Source organism: Zalophus californianus, chromosome 8, assembly GCF_009762305.2.
Source record: "Zalophus californianus isolate mZalCal1 chromosome 8, mZalCal1.pri.v2, whole genome shotgun sequence".
In the NCBI taxonomy this organism is placed as follows: Eukaryota; Metazoa; Chordata; class Mammalia; order Carnivora; family Otariidae; genus Zalophus; species Zalophus californianus.
The window spans coordinates 116,177,596-116,196,402 of record NC_045602.1 but is presented as its reverse complement, the minus strand read 5'-3'; the positions used below and the strand labels follow the sequence as shown (position 1 = coordinate 116,196,402).

General features: G+C 45.7%; 2 protein-coding genes across 7 annotated transcripts in view; one reads left to right on the top strand and one right to left on the bottom strand.

The window, feature by feature from the left end:
* GSS (glutathione synthetase) overlaps window positions 1-18,237 on the top strand; it is a 27,783-nt gene extending 9,546 nt beyond the window's left edge. For 3 of the 5 annotated variants that reach the window (XM_027620809.1, XM_027620808.1, XM_027620811.1), the window contains 10 exons: window positions 2,323-2,398; window positions 2,687-2,826; window positions 3,520-3,636; window positions 9,049-9,129; window positions 9,230-9,307; window positions 11,926-11,992; window positions 13,692-13,886; window positions 14,384-14,465; window positions 15,853-16,042; window positions 16,944-18,237. In XM_027620809.1, coding sequence (XP_027476610.1) covers window positions 2,323-2,398; window positions 2,687-2,826; window positions 3,520-3,636; window positions 9,049-9,129; window positions 9,230-9,307; window positions 11,926-11,992; window positions 13,692-13,886; window positions 14,384-14,465; window positions 15,853-16,042; window positions 16,944-17,067 — 1,150 coding nt within the window. In that variant the 3' untranslated portion in view covers window positions 17,068-18,237. The remainder of the gene's footprint in view (window positions 1-2,322; window positions 2,399-2,686; window positions 2,827-3,519; window positions 3,637-9,048; window positions 9,130-9,229; window positions 9,308-11,925; window positions 11,993-13,691; window positions 13,887-14,383; window positions 14,466-15,852; window positions 16,043-16,943) is intronic. The other 2 variants (XM_027620813.1, XM_027620810.1) reach the window with 2 other exon arrangements.
* Window positions 17,922-18,807, bottom strand: part of ACSS2 (acyl-CoA synthetase short chain family member 2) — a 48,101-nt gene continuing 47,215 nt past the window's right edge. For both annotated transcript variants that reach the window (XM_027620805.2, XM_027620804.2), the window contains one exon: window positions 17,922-18,807. In XM_027620805.2, the coding sequence (XP_027476606.2) occupies window positions 18,680-18,807 (128 nt within the window). In that variant the 3' untranslated portion in view covers window positions 17,922-18,679.

Here is an 18,807-nt window from a genome sequence, read left to right as displayed (position 1 = left end):
AGGTACCCCCCAGAAGAACAAAAAGTAGTAGAATAGAAGTCAGGAGCCCTGGCTTCTAATCCTGACTCCAGTCCTCACTTATTTATATGGCCTCGAGAAGGTTCCCTTTCTTTCTCTGGGCCTCAATTTCTTCATCTGTAAAGTGGTGAGATTGGCCTGCATCTGAGATCCCTTCCAACACTGGCATTCTGTGATTCTCTGATCCATGGCCCCCTGCTTTGAAGACTGAGATTTCTATTTGGAATTAGGGAAGGTCAGTGTAGTTTTAGAGAAAACAGAGGACAGAGGAGATTATTGGCTTTAAAGTCAGATTTCTTACTTCTTTTCGTAGGCATTGACTCTTTCTTGTTACCTCAGGCCCCTTATCTCTGGATGAGATGGGGTATAGACTGGGCCACACCCAGGGTATGAGGATATAGAACCCCTGAAATGGCTCACCCTATCCACCCCTCTCTGTCTCTTCTCCCTTGATCCTTTTTTTCTCCTCAGACCTGGAGGCAAGGGAAATTTCTTTAAAATTAAATTCTTTTAGAATTAAATATATATAAATATATGTATTTGTGTACATATGTGTATATATATATATACGTAGAGAGAGAGACTAGACATACATACTTGCATGTCTGATTAATTTTCCAAAAGAAAACAATTATTTTGTTACAGACAAATCTTTTTTTTTTAAGATTTTAGTTTTAAGTAATCTGTATCCAGTGTGGGGCTCCAAAGTCACAACCCTGAGACCAAGAGTTATATGCTCCATTGACTGGGCCAGCCAGGCGTCCCAGAGACAAAATCTTTTAAAAATGTGCACGTGGAGGGCACCCAGGTGGCTCAGTCGGTTGAGCGTCCGACTCTTGATTTCGGCTCAGCGTTGTGAGATCAAGCCCTGAGTTGGACTCCACACTGAGCGTGGAGCCTGCTTAAGAGTCTCTCTCTCCTTCTCCCTCTGCAACTCACCCCCTGCTCATGCTCTCTCTCTCTAAAAGAAAGGGGAAAAAAGTGCCCATTGGTGTGAGGGTGAACATGAGAAGGGATCTTAGTGGTAAGAGGTTTGGAAACCATTGACTTGGAGCTAAAAACCCAATGAGTTTAAGAAAAAACACACACAAAAAAAACAACCCCCAATGAGTTATGACTGTATAAACCCTACCACCACCTTCCCCACCAGATCTTTTTCAGGGTGGGCCTGGCTTTTATACCTGTGATTCTGGATTGTGGGATTTATGAGCAGCCTGATTTATGACCTGTGCCCTAAAGATGCAGTTATGTGGAGACCTTCCCTGCAGTCCATCTCTGCAACCCTGCATTCCCTGTTTCTCTGTCCTCTGAAATACACACAAACCCTAGTTTGTGAGGGAATAGAGCCCCAGGATCACATGTGCTAGAATAACAGCAACAGCATAGGGTCCAAGCTTGAAGGGGAGCACCTCTTCAGAAAAGGGAAAATGTGTCTTAACTTTCCTAGAGGCTGAAGCCCAGCTGGGGGCTGTCCTCACCAAGGGCTGGAAAGGTCCCATGAGAGAGCTGGCTGGGGAACAGAGGAACTGCAGGGCAGTTTATAGTCAAATAGGAGCAATGACACTAGTCATTATAGAAATCAAATGAAAAATTGTAACTGTAATCTGTGTTATAAAGCAGAGGTCCACAGTGCTCTGAGAGCACATAGCAGGAGGATCTGATCCAGATAGGAAAGGCTGCCCTGAGGAAGTCCCGTCATATGAGGACTGGCTGAAGAAAAAAATAGGATATTTAGCATGTGTCAGAAGAATCTTTGGGGCACAGGGCATAACTGCTGTCTTTTAATTTCTGAGAGTTGCCATATAAGAGGTGGAGAAGATTTGTCCTTGGAGGTCCCAGAGTGTAGGAGAAGCTATGGAGTCTTAATGTTGGGTCGACCAGAAGGCTAACCAACCATCTGAGCTATTCAAAGATGGAATGGTTCTATCACATGCTATTTCTTAATTTCTCTCGAGGCCAGACACTAGGCTCAGTTCTGTACATGTAATATATCACTTACCCTTCACCACAACTCTATAATTATTTTCCTCTTCATCTTTCATTTTCATCTTTTACAGATGAGCAAACAGACACAGAGAGGTGAAATAATTCTCTAAGGTTGCCTAGGAGTGAGTGGTAGAGCTGGGATTTGAACCCAGCTCATCTGGCTCTAGAGCTGGGTACTAAACCACTGTTCTCTACCAGGTTGATGTGGGTATTCAAGTTTGGGTCGGTAGACCCAGAGATTCAGGAGGCAATGGACAAGGGTGGAACTTGACCTTTAAGGTCCCATATAGCCTAGAAATGCTCTATTTCCTCCTCCAGCACCATCAAGAGGGACAACTTCACCGCTTGTCTCTTTGACATCCACAAGCAAGTCCTGAAAGAAGGCATTGCCCAGGTAACCATTCCCCACTCCACCCCAGTGCAGGACCTGTCCCTCCCTTTTTTGACCAGAAGAATTTGGCCCAGAGCCTGAGCTCAGGGGAATCTGCCTCTCATTGGTCCCCACTGGGTTTATACATCAGTGACCAACCCGGGGATGACCAAAAGAATGATTCCCCTGGGTTTTGGAGCATTAGCCAGCAACTCTGATCTCTGTGTAGAATTCATGTTACCTGTCTGTTCCATAGCTAGGCCCTCAGTCAGCCCCTGCACAAATGTACTCAGCCTTCAGTTTTCCCCACAGACTGTGTTCCTGGGCCTGAATCGCTCAGACTACATGTTCCAGCGCAATGCAGATGGCTCCGCAGCCCTGAAACAGATTGAAATCAACACCATCTCTGCCAGCTTTGGGGGCCTGGCCTCCCGCACCCCAGCTGTGCACCGGTGGGTCCTTTGGGCAACACTGGGCCACACTGGTGGGGTGAAAGCCTGATAGGCCTACAATTACAGGGGGGGCAGGGATCTCCAATTCTGACTGTGCCTTCCTGTGACCGAGGCCATGCGTTTCCCCTCACAGCAGTTTCCGTTTGTAATTAGGTCTTAGTATGTCAAGGAGAGAAGGGAGCTCGTGGTTCATCTAGTCCTGCCCCCTCATTGTACAAGTTAGTATTCCCGGCTGAGGTAACAGTATCTGAGGTGAGAAAGAGTTTGAAGGCCTGAAAAGAGTTCAGAATCCGTGGCAGAGAGGGATCAGTGACTTCCCATTGGAAGGCTGGACCCTAGTAGCAGCCATGTCTAGCCAGCAGTGATGTTCCGTGTTGCTGTGTTTCCAGATGGTCTGCAGCAGGATTCCAGATAGCAGACACCTGGGGCTCAGGGAAAGGAGTCCCAGCCCAATGGGAGGCTGGTGTAGAGTAGGAACACAGGGTCTCAGGGCTCTGGGCACGGACACGGGGCCAGGGTGTGGGCGGCCCAGGATATTCCAGCCTGAGGTGGATCCTACAGGAGCACAATGATAAGATGCTTTTTAGTGTTCAGCTAATTCTCAAAGTGATGTTCCTATAAGTGTCTGCGAGTCACAGGCAGAGGGGTCTTCCAGACCCATCCAATTACTGAACAAACATCTCTCTTCCACAGACATGTTCTCAATGTCCTGAGTAAGACCAAAGAAGCTGCCAAGATCCTCTCCAATAATCCCAGCAAGGGACTGGCCCTGGGGATCGCCAAAGCCTGGGAGCTCTATGGCTCAGCCAAGTAAGGGGGAGAAAAAGTGGCAGCAGAATCCTGCTTTAGATTCAGCATTCATGGCTATAGCAACTGCTTCTTTGCCTGACATCATTAGGAAATGCGGAATTTTTTTCAGGAAATAGAAGCTTACACCTTTAAGTGCCAAAATTGTTTTAATGGAGTTTTTGGGCTGTCTTCGTAAATAAGAGGTGCAGACTTACAATTTAATCTTTTCTTTTTGGCTAGAGGTCATCATTATCTGTCAGTGACTGCGTTATCTGTCAATAATTGCATCTTGATGCAACATACGGCAGAGGCGCTCCCTAGACATAGAGAGGCGTGGGAGGCTGTTTGCCTGCACTAATCACCCCAGCTGTTAGGCTTTCTCCTCCTGTTCCTTTTCTTCACAGTTTTTCTGTTTCTCTACTATCAGCTCTTACTTCATACTGCTGTCAGTGTGCTTCCTGTCCCCGGACCTCCTTTCTGATTTGCTGGGGTTTGGGAAAGCAAGTGGTCTGGGTTGTTAGGTAGTGTCTAATTAGTGTGACAGCCTCTTTGATGAGCAAATGCATAAGCTTTGATTTAGGGATTTGGTAGTGTCTGTTTTAACTGTTTAGAGGCAATTTTTTGCTTCCTTCTCAACCATGTTCCAGATATATAAGGATGCCAGGTAAGTGACTTCTGGATAAATGAGGGGCCACTGTACCAACAGTTATTGCAATGTTTACATAGCTTTAATGGTTAACCCTTATTGAGCACTTCCTAGTGCCACACTTTGTGCTAAGCACTTTACATGGAGGATCTCATTAGGTCCTCCTATCAAACACTATAGAGATAGATACCACCCATCTCCCCCATTTTACAGATGAGGAGACTGGGGTTCAGAGAAGTGAAGTGAATTGTTCAACGTCAAATGGCAAGTTGGTGGTAGAGCCCAGAGTCCACTGCCTCTAGAATCTGCATTTTTAATCACTTTATTGCCTCCAAGAGAGCCTCTCTGGGCTTGCTAAGCCTTACTAAGACTCAAGACACCTTAGACACTGAGTATTTCGAAGGCATCAGATGAATACTTTGTCAAGTAGTACTCTTGGCTAAGTTGTATTTTAGGAGACAGAAGCCAGGAAGGGGTCAGCCGGGGAACTGCTGATGGACAAATGCTGCAGAGGGTTTCTCCGACCAGGCTGTGAATGACGTGCAAAGACTCATGTGCCCAGAACCAGACTCTGGTGCATAGGAGCTGTGGGCACCTGAGCCGGGACTGTCCTCTCTCATTTTGAAAGTCAGATGGTCACTCCTGCTGACCCAGCATGTGACCTTTGCTAAGTCCATTCTTTTCTCCAAGCAGCAGTTTCCTTATTTGTAAAATGGGGATGATAATAACAATACCTAAAAGGGTGGGAAAATTAAATGAAATCATGGCTTTGAAAAATGCTTTAAAAAAACGTGGTGAGAAATGGAAAAGTCTCTTCAATAAATGGTATTGGGAAAATTGGACGGCCACACGCAAAAGAATGAAACTGGACCACTTTCTTACACCATACACAAAAATAAACTCAAAATGGCTGAAAGGCCTAAATGTGAATCAGGAAACCATCAAAATCCTAGAGGAGAACACAGGCAGCAACCTCTTTGACCTTGGCTGTAGCAACATCTTACTAGACACGTTGCCAGAGGCAAGGGAAACAAAAGCAAAAATGAACTTTTAGGGTTTCATCAAGATAAAAAGCTTGAAAGCAAAGGAAGTGATCAACAAAACTAAAAGGCAGCCTTTAGAATGGGAGAAGATACTTGCAAATAACATATCTGATAAAGGGTTAGTATCCAAAATATATAAAGAACTTACACAACTCAACACCCAAAAAACAAATAATCCAGTTTTAAAATGGGCAGAAGATGTGAATAGACATTTTTCCAAAGAATACATTCAGATGGCTAACAGACACATGAAAGGATGCTCAACATCACTCATCATCAGAGAAATACAAATCGAACTATAATGAGATATCCACTCACACCTGTCAGAATGGCTAAAATTAACAACGCAGGAAACAACAGATGTTGGCGAGGATGCAGAGAAAGGGGAACCCTCTTGCACTATTGGTGGGAATGCAAACTGGTGGAGCCACTCTGGAAAATGGTATGGAGGTTTTTCTAAAAGTTAAAAATAGAAACACCCTGTGATCCAGCAATTGCACTACTGGGTATTTACACAAAGGATACAAAAATACAGATTTGAAGGGATACATGCACGCCAATGTTTATAGCAGCATTATCAACAATAGCCAAATTATGGAAAGGGCCCAAATGTTTGTCAACTAATGAATGAATAAAGAATGAAATCTTGCCATTTGCAATGATGTGGATGAAGCTAGCATGTATTATGCTAAGCAAAATAAGTCAATCAGAGAAAGACAAATACCATATGATTTCACTCATATGTGGAATTTAAGAAACAAAACAGATGAACATGGTGGGGAAAAGAAAAGAGAGGCAAACCAGAAAACATACTTTTAACTACAGAGAACAAACTGAGGGTTACTGAAGGGGAGGTGGGCAGGGGGATGGGTTAAATGAGTGATGGGTATTAAGGAGGGCACTTGTTGTGATGAGCACTGGGTGTTGATGAATCACTAGATTCTACACCTGAAACTAATGTTACACTATATGTTAACTAACTGGAATTTAAATACAAACTTGAAAGACTCAAAAATTATAAAAAAACAAAAAATATGGTGAGGATTATTACAGGGTACTTCCAATAGTAGTACTAGTAATAATAATAATAGCAGGTTCCATCTAAGCAGTACTAGGTTCATTTTATAGAAAAGCAAACTGAGGGCCCAGAGAGGTGGAAAGTCACACAGCCAGTAAGTTTAGAATTCATGTCTGTCTGCCTCTAAGGCCTGCTTTCTCTCGACTATACTGTTCTGCCTCCAAGAGGAATGGTCCCATAGTATAGATTGAAAAACTGAGGCTCAAACATTTATAGAGCAGGTGAATTTTCATCAGTTATCCCGTAATTTGTGAGAATTTTTTTATTTTATTTTTTTTTTTAAAGATTTTATTTATTTATTTGAGAGAGAGAGAGAGAGAGAGAGAGAGAAACAGCATGAGAGGGAGAGGGTCAGAGGGAGAAGCAGGCTCCCTGCTGAGCCGGGAGCCCGATGTGGGACTTGATCCCGGGACTCCGGGATCATGACCTGAGCCGAAGGCAGTCGCTTAACCAACTGAGCCACCCAGGCGCCCTGTGAGAATTTTTTTAAAGGAGCCTGGATATGCTTTATGATTCCTATTTAGACATTTATTCAAAATCTTTCAAAATATTAGTGCCTGTGGTTAGAATGAGTAAGGATAAGAAAGGAGGAATCTTGGTATAAAATGTTGGAGCTATGATCAGGAGTCCTCACTGCCAGCCAGCACACTGTTGTCACTTTACCTTCCTTAGCTGACAACGTTCCTAGCCCTGCTCCCAAAAGACTGTTCAGGACTGAAGGCAGGAGGAGGTAGACTATGTTTTCTGAGTCTGGCTGTGGTTATTTGGCAGAGGGCAGGCTGACTTAGCCAGGAAATGCAGTTCCACTTTAACCTACAGCCTACAGCCTCCCTCCTCCGCCTCTTCTTGGAGGTGGGCCAGCCTGGGCCAGGTGCCACCTTCCCACCCATGAGCAGAGCAGATCAGGCTACAATATGAAAAGCAAGGCCATTGGCCCTTGGGACTCTCTCAAGAGAGGATGGCATATGAGAGCACCATTTCTAGCTTGTCTCTCAGATAGCCAACTCAAAGCCAAGATTCAGCTCAATGTCATGTCTGACCTCAAGAGGTTTCAGGCAAGCTAGGAGTGGAGGCATACTAGGACCTGTATTTCAGCTAAGTGGAAAGGAGTCATGCAAAATGTAGTCCAGGAGGCTCAGTTGAGGTAGAGAAAAGCAGAGACAAACAGACGAGAGGCCAAGTACAGAAGGAAGGAATCCACGCTTAGATTGCTAGGCCAAAATCTAGCCATCCAAGAGTCTCAGCAGGAATCCATGGGCACGCAGCAAAATGGAGTTTGATACTCTGTTACTGCTGACTATTGTCCCTCGAGATCATCTGGTGGGAGACTGGACCTGTCTTTGATAACTAAAAAGAGCCTGATTGGTAGCCTGACAGTTCTCTGGCTTTAGCTTCTCCCTGAGTCCTTGAGCTCCTGCTTCTTTAAGAAGTATGTGGCTAGGGGCTCCTGGGTGGCTCAGTTGTTAAGCGTCTGCTTTCAGCTCAGGTCATGATTCTGGGGTCCTGGGATCGAGCCCTGCATTGGGCTCCCTGCTCGGCGGGAAGCCTGTTTCTCCCTCTTACTAGCCCCTGCTTGTGTTCCCTCTCTCACTGTGTCTCTCTCTATCAAATAAATAAATAAAATCTTTTTTCTTTCGAAGATTTTATTTATTTAATTGAAGAGACAGCGAGAGAGGGAACACAAGCAGGGGGAGTGGGCAAGGGAGAAGCAGGCTTCCCGCCGAGCAGGGAGCCCAATGCGGAGCTTGATCCCAGGACCCTGGGACCATGACCTGAGCCAAAGGCAGTTGCTTAACCAACTGAACCACCCAGGCGCCCCAATAAATAAAACCTTAGGAAAAAAAAAAGGAAGCATGTGAATAGTAGAAAGGAAGAGGTCAGGGAGGCCTCAGTGATCCCATTAATACTGTGGAACCAAATGTGTCCCTATGTACATCACAGAAATGTTGGGAGGCCCTAAGAGATAATGCTTTATTTATAGTTGGTTCTGTAGGGTTCTGTAGGATTCCACTGAGCTATTCTAATATATCATGCAAGAACCATACACTCTTTTATTATATGCTTTATAATCTAGTAATAGGGTCATTAGCCTCCAACCTCCAGCATTATTCTTCTATAAAATATTCTTCAGTACTTTCGTTTATTCTTCCAGAAAGATTTTAAAATCATTATTTTTAAGTTCTTAGAAAAAGTCCTCGGGTTTTTGAGATGATTTTTTTTTAAAAAAGATTTTATTTATTTATTGACAGAGAGAGAGACACAACGAGAGGAAACACAAGCAGGGGGAGAGCCCGATGTGGGCCTCGATCCCAGGACTCTGGGATCATGACCTGAGCCAAAGGCAGACGCTTAATGACTGAGCCACCCAGGCGCCCCTTTTGAGATGATTTTAAACCTAAATTTTAATTTGCACAGAAAATTAACATCATTACAGTATTTCATCTACCTACTGGAGATGGAACAGAGACATCTCCATTTTTTCAGGTTTCGTAGTTTCAGGAAATAATGTGTTATAGCCTCAGGTATCGCCTGAGACCCTCCTGATTTGAGAGAATATCTGCTCTTTCAGGGAAGCTGTGTTCTCATTCTCACTCCTGAAAGGGGTGGGATGGAGGGAGGACAAGCTTTGTAGCCACTTCTGCCAACTGTGTTTGCTCTTTCCCCAGTGCTCTGGTGCTACTGATTGCTCAAGAGAAGGAAAGGAACATATTTGACCAGCGTGCTATAGAGAATGAGCTACTAGCCAGGTAAGTAAAGGAGGGAGACCGGCAGATATGGCCCCAGGATTGTGAAGATCCATTCAGAACGGAGCATCCATTCCTTCTGACCTTTGCCCATCTTTTCCAGGAATATCCATGTAATCCGTCGAAGGTTTGAAGATGTCTCTGAAAAGGGGTCTCTGGACCAAGACCGAAGGCTGTTTATGTAAGTGTTCAGGGAGCATTCCCCAAGGATCTGATAGAGGGCTGCTTTAGGAAACTCATCCTGCCAACTATTTCCCCCAGTAATCCTTTCTTCTGGGAGATTCGATGGCTTACTTCCTTCTCTGAATTTTAGGGGCAAAATACCCCGTCATCTCAGGAAAGTTTGGAGAAGGTGGTCATGTTCTGCTTCTAAAGGGTTGTATCAGAGCTATTGACATTCTTGATAAGGGCCTTCTTAAAATAACCTTGGTTGGAGCACCTGGGTGCCTCAGACAGTTAAGCATCTGCCTTTGGCTTAGGTCATGAACTCAGGGACCTGGGATCGAGCCCCTCATCGGGCTCCCTGCTCAGGGGGGGCCTGCTTCTCCCTCTCCCCACCTTGCTTGTGCTCTCTCTTGCTATCTCTCTCTGTCTCTCTCTCAAATAAATAAAATCTTTAAAACAATAAAATAACCTTGGTTTTCATATGCCCTGGGGCTCCTGAAAGTTTTCTTGCCCCTCTTGGTAGCTGGTCAGGCCAGGGCAGGTGGGCTGGGTAGTCAGGGAGGAAGAGGAATAGCTCATTCATTCTGCTCTCTGAGCCCAGGCAAGGCCTCAAGGGGCCTGGATTTGTGTTCCAAGCCAGGCCCTGTGCTTCCCTCCAGGGGGATTCCACCAAGTGACTTTAGTACCACTTAATTTGGTAGCATTGCTTGCAACATATATTTAACCTGGAACTTTATAGGTTTTTTTTTTTATTTGTGATTAAAATTAAGAACCTCCATGAATTTCACAATACCACTTACTATTTTCAAAATGTGCTTTTATAACAAAGTCATTAATTTACTTTCCAGATATATCAGACAATATCAAATAAATCAAAGGGGAAGAAATTAAAAAAGACAGTCTGTGTCTTTTTTTTTAGAACAACAAAATTTATTTTACTAAAACATAAGATTTACAGAAATTTCCAGACAAGCCATACAAAATGGTCTGAAGCTTTTTCTTGAAGGAAGGATTCTATACTGGACAGCAAAGTCACAGTGTTACTAGTGAAGGCTGTGATGTTTGTTTTATGTTCCCACATTGGTTCAGACAGCCAAGCTTGTCCATCTACCGTGTCTAAATAAAGTTAGACTTGCCTAGAGAGCATATTCTAAAGAACTGGCTAGTTGCTTCTAGCCAGTGCAATTAGATCACCATAAAAAGGTGGAAAGGAGCCCATAAAATTAAACTAAAACTACCTCTCCCCCTCAAAAAAAAAAGAAAAGAAAAGAAAAAAGAAAAACACTCATACCCCTGCAGCTAACCCTGACAACTACCTTCATGCACAGTGCTTTATACTTAAACCATGATGGGAGAAATGAATAAAAGCAGAGAGGGGCCACTGCTTTTAAACGTCTCACAACAATCCAGATGGTACTTCTAGTCTCTGCTCATGCTTTACAACAGTGAATCAAGACAAGACATAGGTTTGTCTCTTAATCATAGATAATGTGCATTTAATCACCAAAGGACTGAAGATGTCTGGGCTTTTATTCTGTAGTGTTTCTAAGACCATGTCCATTAAATGCAAACAAAAAAAGAAGTTTTGGCAGAACAGGAGAAGTGATAAACACTTGATGATCAGATCGATTTTAAATATTATTCATGGCATATGGCCTAGTCCATGCTGTAGCTCTATGGCTTGGGCTTCGTTGGTCTTCCACTGCTCTGCTACATCATTTGCTAATGGATCATCTGGATTGGGAGCACTTAACAAAGCCTGGATTGATAGTGGAACTGTGCAGATCTGCAGTGCTGGGGACCACTTATCTTTCAAAATATCTAAACAAATTTTTCCCAACTTATCTACATTAGAAATGATAAATTTTGGTCATGAAACGTACTTTAGGGGCTGCCGTCAGGTATTTTTCTGGAAAGAATAGTTCAAGTTTAAAAGTCCCTCCCTCAAAAGGGGAATCATGGGGGCCAGCAATGACCACATGAAAATAATGGGCATTGTTTTCATCTGGTTCTGCTTTAATGTTAGGAACTGGTTCTGCCAGCAAATGCTGGGTTTCCTTGATAATCCTCGAGGAAGCCCGGCCTTCTTGTCAGATCCTGAGTTTGGCCTCTGGCCTCGACTCAAGGCAGTCTGTGTCTTGACTAGACTCATAATTTTGCCTCTCCATACCCTCACATCCACCATTTCAAAGAATCTCAGCCTAGTTTCAGCTATTTTAAGTAGTATAAGTGTGTTTTGCTAGGCATGGCAATATGATTCTGAGGCTCAGTAATTTTTAGCCCTTTTTTTAAAATGTATTTATCTGGTTTGATTCTAGTTGCCTTCTTGTTTCCCTCTGGCCTTCCTCTAATGACTCTAGATCTGGAATACTCTAAAGCATTCCTTACTTACTGGGCGCCTGGGTGGCTCAGTTGGTTAAAGCATTCCTTATTGCATACCTTCATGTTTTTAGTGGAAGAAGTGGTGGTATGGGTAGCTACTTTCTTTGCTTCCAGTGAACTACAGTCTAGACAACCTGTGCAGACTGACTTTGAAAAAAGCCAAAGTCATTTTGATGCACCCTAAAATACACTAATCCACTGAACATATCAGTTTTAATTTAACCCAGCAGCTTTCTCCATCCTGTGTTCTAGGGACGGCCAGGAAGTTGCTGTGGTTTACTTCCGGGACGGCTACATGCCGAGTCAGTACAGTCCACAGGTTTGTATTCTTTTAGACCATTCTCTGCCCCCTAGGACCCACCATCATTCCTCAGAGACCCAGCTCAGGCATCAGAACAACCTGGGTTTTTCCCTGAGCCCTGGCCTCAGTGATCCTCAGGGAAATTACTGGTGGAACCTCCTATTCTCCCATAAGATATTTGCTACCTCTCATCCTCTACAAACAAACTGTCTTCTAGAATCTGAATCCTCAGGAATCCATGTTGCTTCAACCATTCATACTGTCTCTAGGGATATGCTGGCAAGTGTTTAACAGTCATGTTTCTCAGGGGGAGAGCCCCAATTTGTAGCATTTGCTGATTTCTATGGTGTACTCCCATCGTGGCCAATTTCAAGCTATCCAATTGAGCATTTCTGGACACAGAGTTGGAAAGAGATGGGTACAATCAGCTCTGGCTAGCTAATGCAAACCAGTTCCACCATACCACTGACGATTTCCTTCCTGCCAACTCTTACTTCTCTTTTATCTGCGTCAGAAAGTTTTTCTGTCCATTCATGTTAATGACAGTAATGATGGTATCACCTTATCTTGCTTTTGTACCATGTAGCTTCAAAGGGAGCACAGCATGGGTGGGGGTGGGTGTTGTTCCTCAGGCCTTAGCCTTTATCAAGGACAGGCTATCCCCCCACTGTCAGAATGGGGACCAGAGCTGGGAGACACCTCTACTGTTTACCTGCCTTGCACACCCCAAACTCCTAGAAGCCTCAGAGCTTCTTACCTGCCTCTCACACCCCAAATTCCACAGCACATTCATCCTGTGATTATGCACCTGCAGGCCTTTACTCATATTATTCTGCTAATCTGAGAACGCCTTCCTTATTGAGTCTGACCTGTCTACCTGACTGCTCAGTTTTCACTTCATTAAACAACAATAACAAATAATTATTGAGCATTTACAAAGCTCCAAGCACTGTGTTTTAGACACTGGGGAATACAATAGGAAATAAGACAGACAACAAGGGCCAGAGCTCACACTTTGGTCAGGGAGATAGTCATCAGAAAGTATGCAAAAATGGAAAAAAAAATTTTCTAGTTGAGGGAAACTCTTTGAATAAAACAATAGGGTGAAAAGATAGAGAATTATGGGGAATCCCACATTAAATAGGGTAGTTTGAGCTGAGACTTAAGGATGAGAAGGATCCAACCATCCACTGGAAAAGCCAAAAGGAAAAGAATTCCAGGCAGAGGGAAAAGCAGCAAATGCAAAGGTGGAAATGACATTTGCGTGTTTGGCCTGTGTGGCTGGACTATGAGAGTGGGATGGAGGGATGTCTAGAAACTGACATGGTTGGAAGGGGGACAGGAGGCAGATCCTGACAGGTCTTGTAGTCTGTGGTGAGGAGTCTGGATTTTATTTGGAGTACAGTAGGAAGCTGAACTCATATACAAGTGTCCCACCTCTTTCAAACCTCTTCATCCATTTTTGTATGCCCTTATACCTTTTGTTATTTCCCTTTTAATTAGAGTCATGCACCATTGTGCTAAACTGTGAGCTCCCTGAGGGCAAGAATCCTATATATTGGAAGAATCCACATCTGCCTCACAAAGATGTTGCAGTGACCGTGGGAGATAATGAATGTGAAGATAGACAGCATGATACCTGGCACCTGATGGATGCTCATAAAGGTCAGCCAAAGTGAAATAAAGTAGAATTCCTTTTCTTTTCTTCCATCTGCAGAACTGGGAAGCACGCCTGCTGCTAGAGAGGTCATGCGCTGTCAAGTGCCCAGATATTGCCACCCAGCTGGCTGGGACTAAGAAGGTGCAGCAGGAGCTGAGCAGAATGGGCATACTGGAGATGTTGCTCCCTGGCCAGCCTGAGAGTGTGGCCCGCCTCCGGGCCACCTTTGCTGGCCTCTACTCACTGGACATGGTGTGTGGGTAGCCTCTTTCTCCTACTATAGGCTTCCCACGTGGCAGGAACCCAGAATCCAATGTGTTGGGGAGGCTGGAGCTGGTAGTAGGCTAGACATGGGTCAGTGATGCTCTGTGAGAACCCTTAGAGCCCTGGGGAAGGGGGCTGGAATCCATTGTAAACTCCATCAGCAAAGGGGGAGATGGGGGGCAGGAGGTGGAAAGGGGAAGGAGCTGAGGTGGACAGCAAGAATCGGGGAATATCTATCTATATGGGCTTTTCAGGCATCCTGCTGAGGAGCCCTGAACTGTTGCCAGAGAAAGCCTGTTCTCATTGTAGTTGCTGCTTTACGGGGTTTGTTGGGGGTCACATTCAGATAGTGGCATCTAGTCTGAAGGGGCTATTACTCTTCCCCTTCCTGCTCTTCCTCTGATGCTGCTCTCCATAACCAGTAGGACCGCAGCTCCTGCCTCTGGCCTAAAACTGCTGGTGACTGCTTTCTTGCCTCCTCCCAGGGGGAAGAAGGGGACCTGGCCATTGCTGAGGCCCTTGCTGCCCCTAGCCAGTTTGTGCTGAAGCCCCAGAGAGAGGGTGGAGGTAGGTGCTTTCACCTTTGTAGGGCTGCTCAGTGGAAGGGGGCTAGCAGGCTGTTATCAATGCTGATCGGCACTTGCTATGGGCACAGTTCCAGACTCGGGGACACAGGAGGAACTGACATGGGCCCTCATCTTGGACAGTGTCCTAGGAGACCCTGTGATCAAGTGCTGTTGAGCACAGGCGAACCTGATTAACCGTAACTGGAGGGTTTGGACAAGTTTAGCCTGAGGTGCCTGTGGCTAGATTGTAGGGAAGTGGGATAGGGCATATCAGGAGGTTGGATGTCTTCCTGCCTGGATTGAACTCCTTGAGGGCAGGGATCATATCTGCCTCACAGACCCAGAGGAGATGAGTTTTGATCTTGGTCTTAAAGGATAAGTAGGAGTTCACCAGGTGGGAAAAGGGGGAGAGCATTCCATACAGAACGAACTGCCTCAAGTAGAGGTACGGGTCCATGGAAGTGTGTGTTTGGAGATTAAGGAGTAACTGATAAGGCTGGAGTGCAGCATAGGAGATGGGTGGAGGCAGGGATTTGGGCTAGAAAAGATGGTTTGGGACATCATTATAAGGGACATTGAAGATAGGTAGGAAATTGGATTTTATCCTGAGGGTACTGGGAATCCATTAGAGAGTTTTAAGGAGGGAAGGGATACACGATTGATCGAGGATCCATGTTTCAGCCATAGCAGAGCTTGTCCTGGATGAGGGGATTCCTTGGTAACAGAGACCATAGAGGAGGCTGGTATAATTGCAGAGGCCTGGGCTAGGGCTATGACACTGTGGAGTACAGACTGAAGAGACATGTCTGAGTTAGTGACAGGTAATGTAGAGGGAAGAGTCAAATATGACTCAGGGATGCCTTTCACCTGATTGGGAGTAGGAAGGTCCAGGAGGAACAGGTTCAGACAGAAGTAATGAGTTCTAGTTGGACATGTTGAGTTTGTTTTGGAAGCCCATGGGATATCCATGTGGTGTCTAGAACAGGGAGCTTAAGTTAAAGATTTGGGAATTAACAAGTCAGAGAATAATAGATGGAGCCTTAGAAAAGATCTTCCAAAAAAAAAAAAAAAAGGAATGTACATAGAGGAGAGGACAATTCCTTAGGAATCTCAACATTTAAGAGGGGCAGGAGCCAGTCAGGGAGGCTGAGAAAGCAAGCCACAGACAGGTAGGGAGACCGGGGCAGGATGATGTGGTGGAAGGTGTGTTTGCTTGTGTAGGTAGGGCTTGCCTGTTAAAGTGACATCCCCTCCTTGGGAGCCAGGCCTGCCCTGGCTTCACTGAGCTGGTGTCAGGAACTGAGGCTGCTGACTTGACCACAGAAATGGGGGCATAGAGTGGAGAAGGTATGCAGAGGGTTCAGGGTGACTGGCCAGTGCCATTGCAGGTAACAACCTATACGGGGAGGAGATGGTGCAGGCCCTGGAGCGGCTGAAAGAGAGCGAGGAGAGGGCCTCCTACATCCTCATGGAAAAGATTGAAGCTGAGCCTTTTGGAAATTGCCTGCTACGGCCTGGGAGCCCTGTCCAAGTGGTCCAGTGCATCTCAGAGCTAGGCATCTTTGGGGTCTATGTCAGGTAAGCCAGACAAGAGGGTCTCCTCCTTGTCAGAGGGTCAGCCAAGCAAGCCCGGAGGAAGCAAAGGACAGGGAACAGGAATCCTGGGCTTCAGTTCCAGCTCTGCCAGTCCACAGTCATGTTACCTGTTTCTTTATCTAATAAATGAAGCCAAGGAGCCAAGACCTGCCCACCTCACAGGGCTATCAAATGAAGCCAGATGAGGAGTGCTTTGTAACTATAAAGGAAATGACAAGTAGTATCAAGATGGATAAGAAAGTAACCCTGGACTAGAAGGAGACCCCAGGGAAGAAGAGAATTTGGGTCCAGTTTCCAGGCCACCAGGAATTCTGGGGAAAGGTGGGAGGGACCGGCTAGAGGATAATCAGTGCCTTTGAAAGGCTGAGTGGCCTGTGGGTTTGGATTTGAGCACTAAAGAATCAGGAGGAGACTACTTGAGAATTTGTAAGGAATAGTTCCCGGTCCCTTAAACCACTTCCTGCAAATTTGCACTTCAAGATCAAGCAAAGTAGGAGGAATACCAGATCTCCTACCATGCTCCCAACCATAGCCTTCTCTCTCTGTAATCTTTCCCTCTAGCAGCATTTCTGCCTGCCACTTACCCCCAAACCTATCACCACAGCCATCTTGAGAGAGAGATAGAGAAGGAAACTTACAGCTACAGAGGTATTATCTCTATTTTAAATTGAGGAAATTGATATTTAGAAAGGCTGAGTGACTTGCTCAAAGGCACAGCGCTAGTAATTTCGCAGAGAGGATGCAAACCCAAATCTGATTCTAAAATCTTAGCACTTTAATGTAGTCAGTCACTCACATACTGCTCAGGTGGGACCAGGGAAGGTCTTGGGTGTGGGGGCTGTCTTGGTAACGGAGTTGTGTGTCTCCTGCCCCCATTCTATAGGCAGGGAAAGACACTTGTGATGAACAAGCATGTGGGACATCTGCTTCGAACCAAAGCCATGGAGCATGCAGACGGTGGTGTAGCAGCAGGAGTCGCAGTCCTGGACAACCCATACCCTGTGTGAGGGCACAGCCGGGCCTGCCCAGACTTCGCTCAAGAGATCTTCTATCCCTCGTACTTGTCATTCCTCTCCTAGCCCCTCTGAGGGGCTTCCCTCTGGGCACCTTGGGAGGGCTGGTCTCTTCAGTTCACAGAAGGGTGAATGCTGAGTACCTTCCCCCAGCTCTTCCATCTGAGGACCAGAAAAGCTGTGTTTCCCTTAGGTGAGATCTAGAGGCCCCTAAATCCTGGGAGTGTGGGTATAGCTGAAAGGAAGCTGATTTGAGGTAAGGGTCCATGACTCTGCCACCCTCCTCTCAGCCCGTCAGCCTTTCCAGCAGGTTCCAGTGTTTGACCTAGGATAGGACTGAGAGGTAGGAGGAAGGCAGTGAAGGGGCATAGCCTTCCCCCCCCCCGCTGCCTTAAATAAAACTACTGATTGCTGATTCTGTGATTCCTTGGTTTATACATTTGGTGGGGGAGGAGCTATAATCTGGGTCAGCACACTTAGAGTGGATTAGAGTAGGGGAAGTGACTTGGCTATAATCAGAGTCTCCCTAGCCTCAGACCCTAGGATAGAACCCTAAAGTTCCAGTCCTTAGTCACTCACTAATGCTCCCACAGGATCACAGGAAATACTGCAAGTGTGATGGGACATCACAGGCGGGAACTGGCTTCAGGTGCTTTCCTGCTTAGTTCAGGAGCTTGCCAAAGGGCCTTTGAGTGAAGCCCTGCCTAGATCTGCCCAAACCAAAAGTTCTGGAAGGAGGATATTGGGGTATTCCTGAGGAAAACCACTTCCCTTCCCATCCCCCACACAAATCAGAGCAGCTAGTTAAGTATACAGTCTATAAGATACCTAAGAAAACAAGTTACCACCTTTTTAAGGTCATGACTTTATTCCTACATCCAGAGCCTGAGCATGACTGGGGCAAGAATAGAAGAGTTTCATCTGAGAGTGTCTCTTATGGGCAGGACTGTTCATGGAAGGGTGGGAACAGAGGACAAGGAAGACAAACTCTTCTGGCCCTAGGAACAAAACATATTTATTCCAGCAAAGAAGCAGGTAATCTGAAAACCCTCTGGAACCAGCCTGTCTGCACATCCCCTGAAGCAAATGGGCAGACAAGCACTGCCATCTGGCACAAAAGAGAATTCAGATATAGAACAGAAGCAGCAAAGTATTTAAAAAAAATAATAATCAGTTCTTTTGGGACTCACACACAGGCATTTCTAAGGACAAATGCAAATCCAGGATAAGTACTGGTGCTTCCTGAGAGAGCTGACATAGGATTACAGAGCTGCCTCCCTGCTTCAGTCTAGACCCTCACTTGCCTTCTGCATACTTAACTTGGGTAAGGGACATGACCTTCAGGTCCCTGTTCTGGGCTCCAAGGGCTCTTGCAATCTAGGGCACAGCAATCTGAGGCTAACCTGGGCCATGTCCCATCTATCTGCCAGCCACAGGAAGTTGCCTCCACCCAAGGGCAAAGCTGGTCCTTGGTCCCAGACAGCTGGTCAAGGGAGGTGGTGTGGGTCAGCACTGGCCCTCAGCACTCCTGGATGGGGACTGGGAGGGTGGGCAAAACTTTGGAAAGCCAAGCAGGGGGAAGCCTGGGTAAAGGGCAAGGTCTTGTTTACTGGATGGTCAGGCAGCGGTGGTTGAAGAGCTGGCAGATGACAGTTGGGTCAGCCACAGTAGACATGTCCCCGAGGTCGTGGTCATTCTGAGCAATCTTCCGAAGCACCCGCCTCATGATTTTCC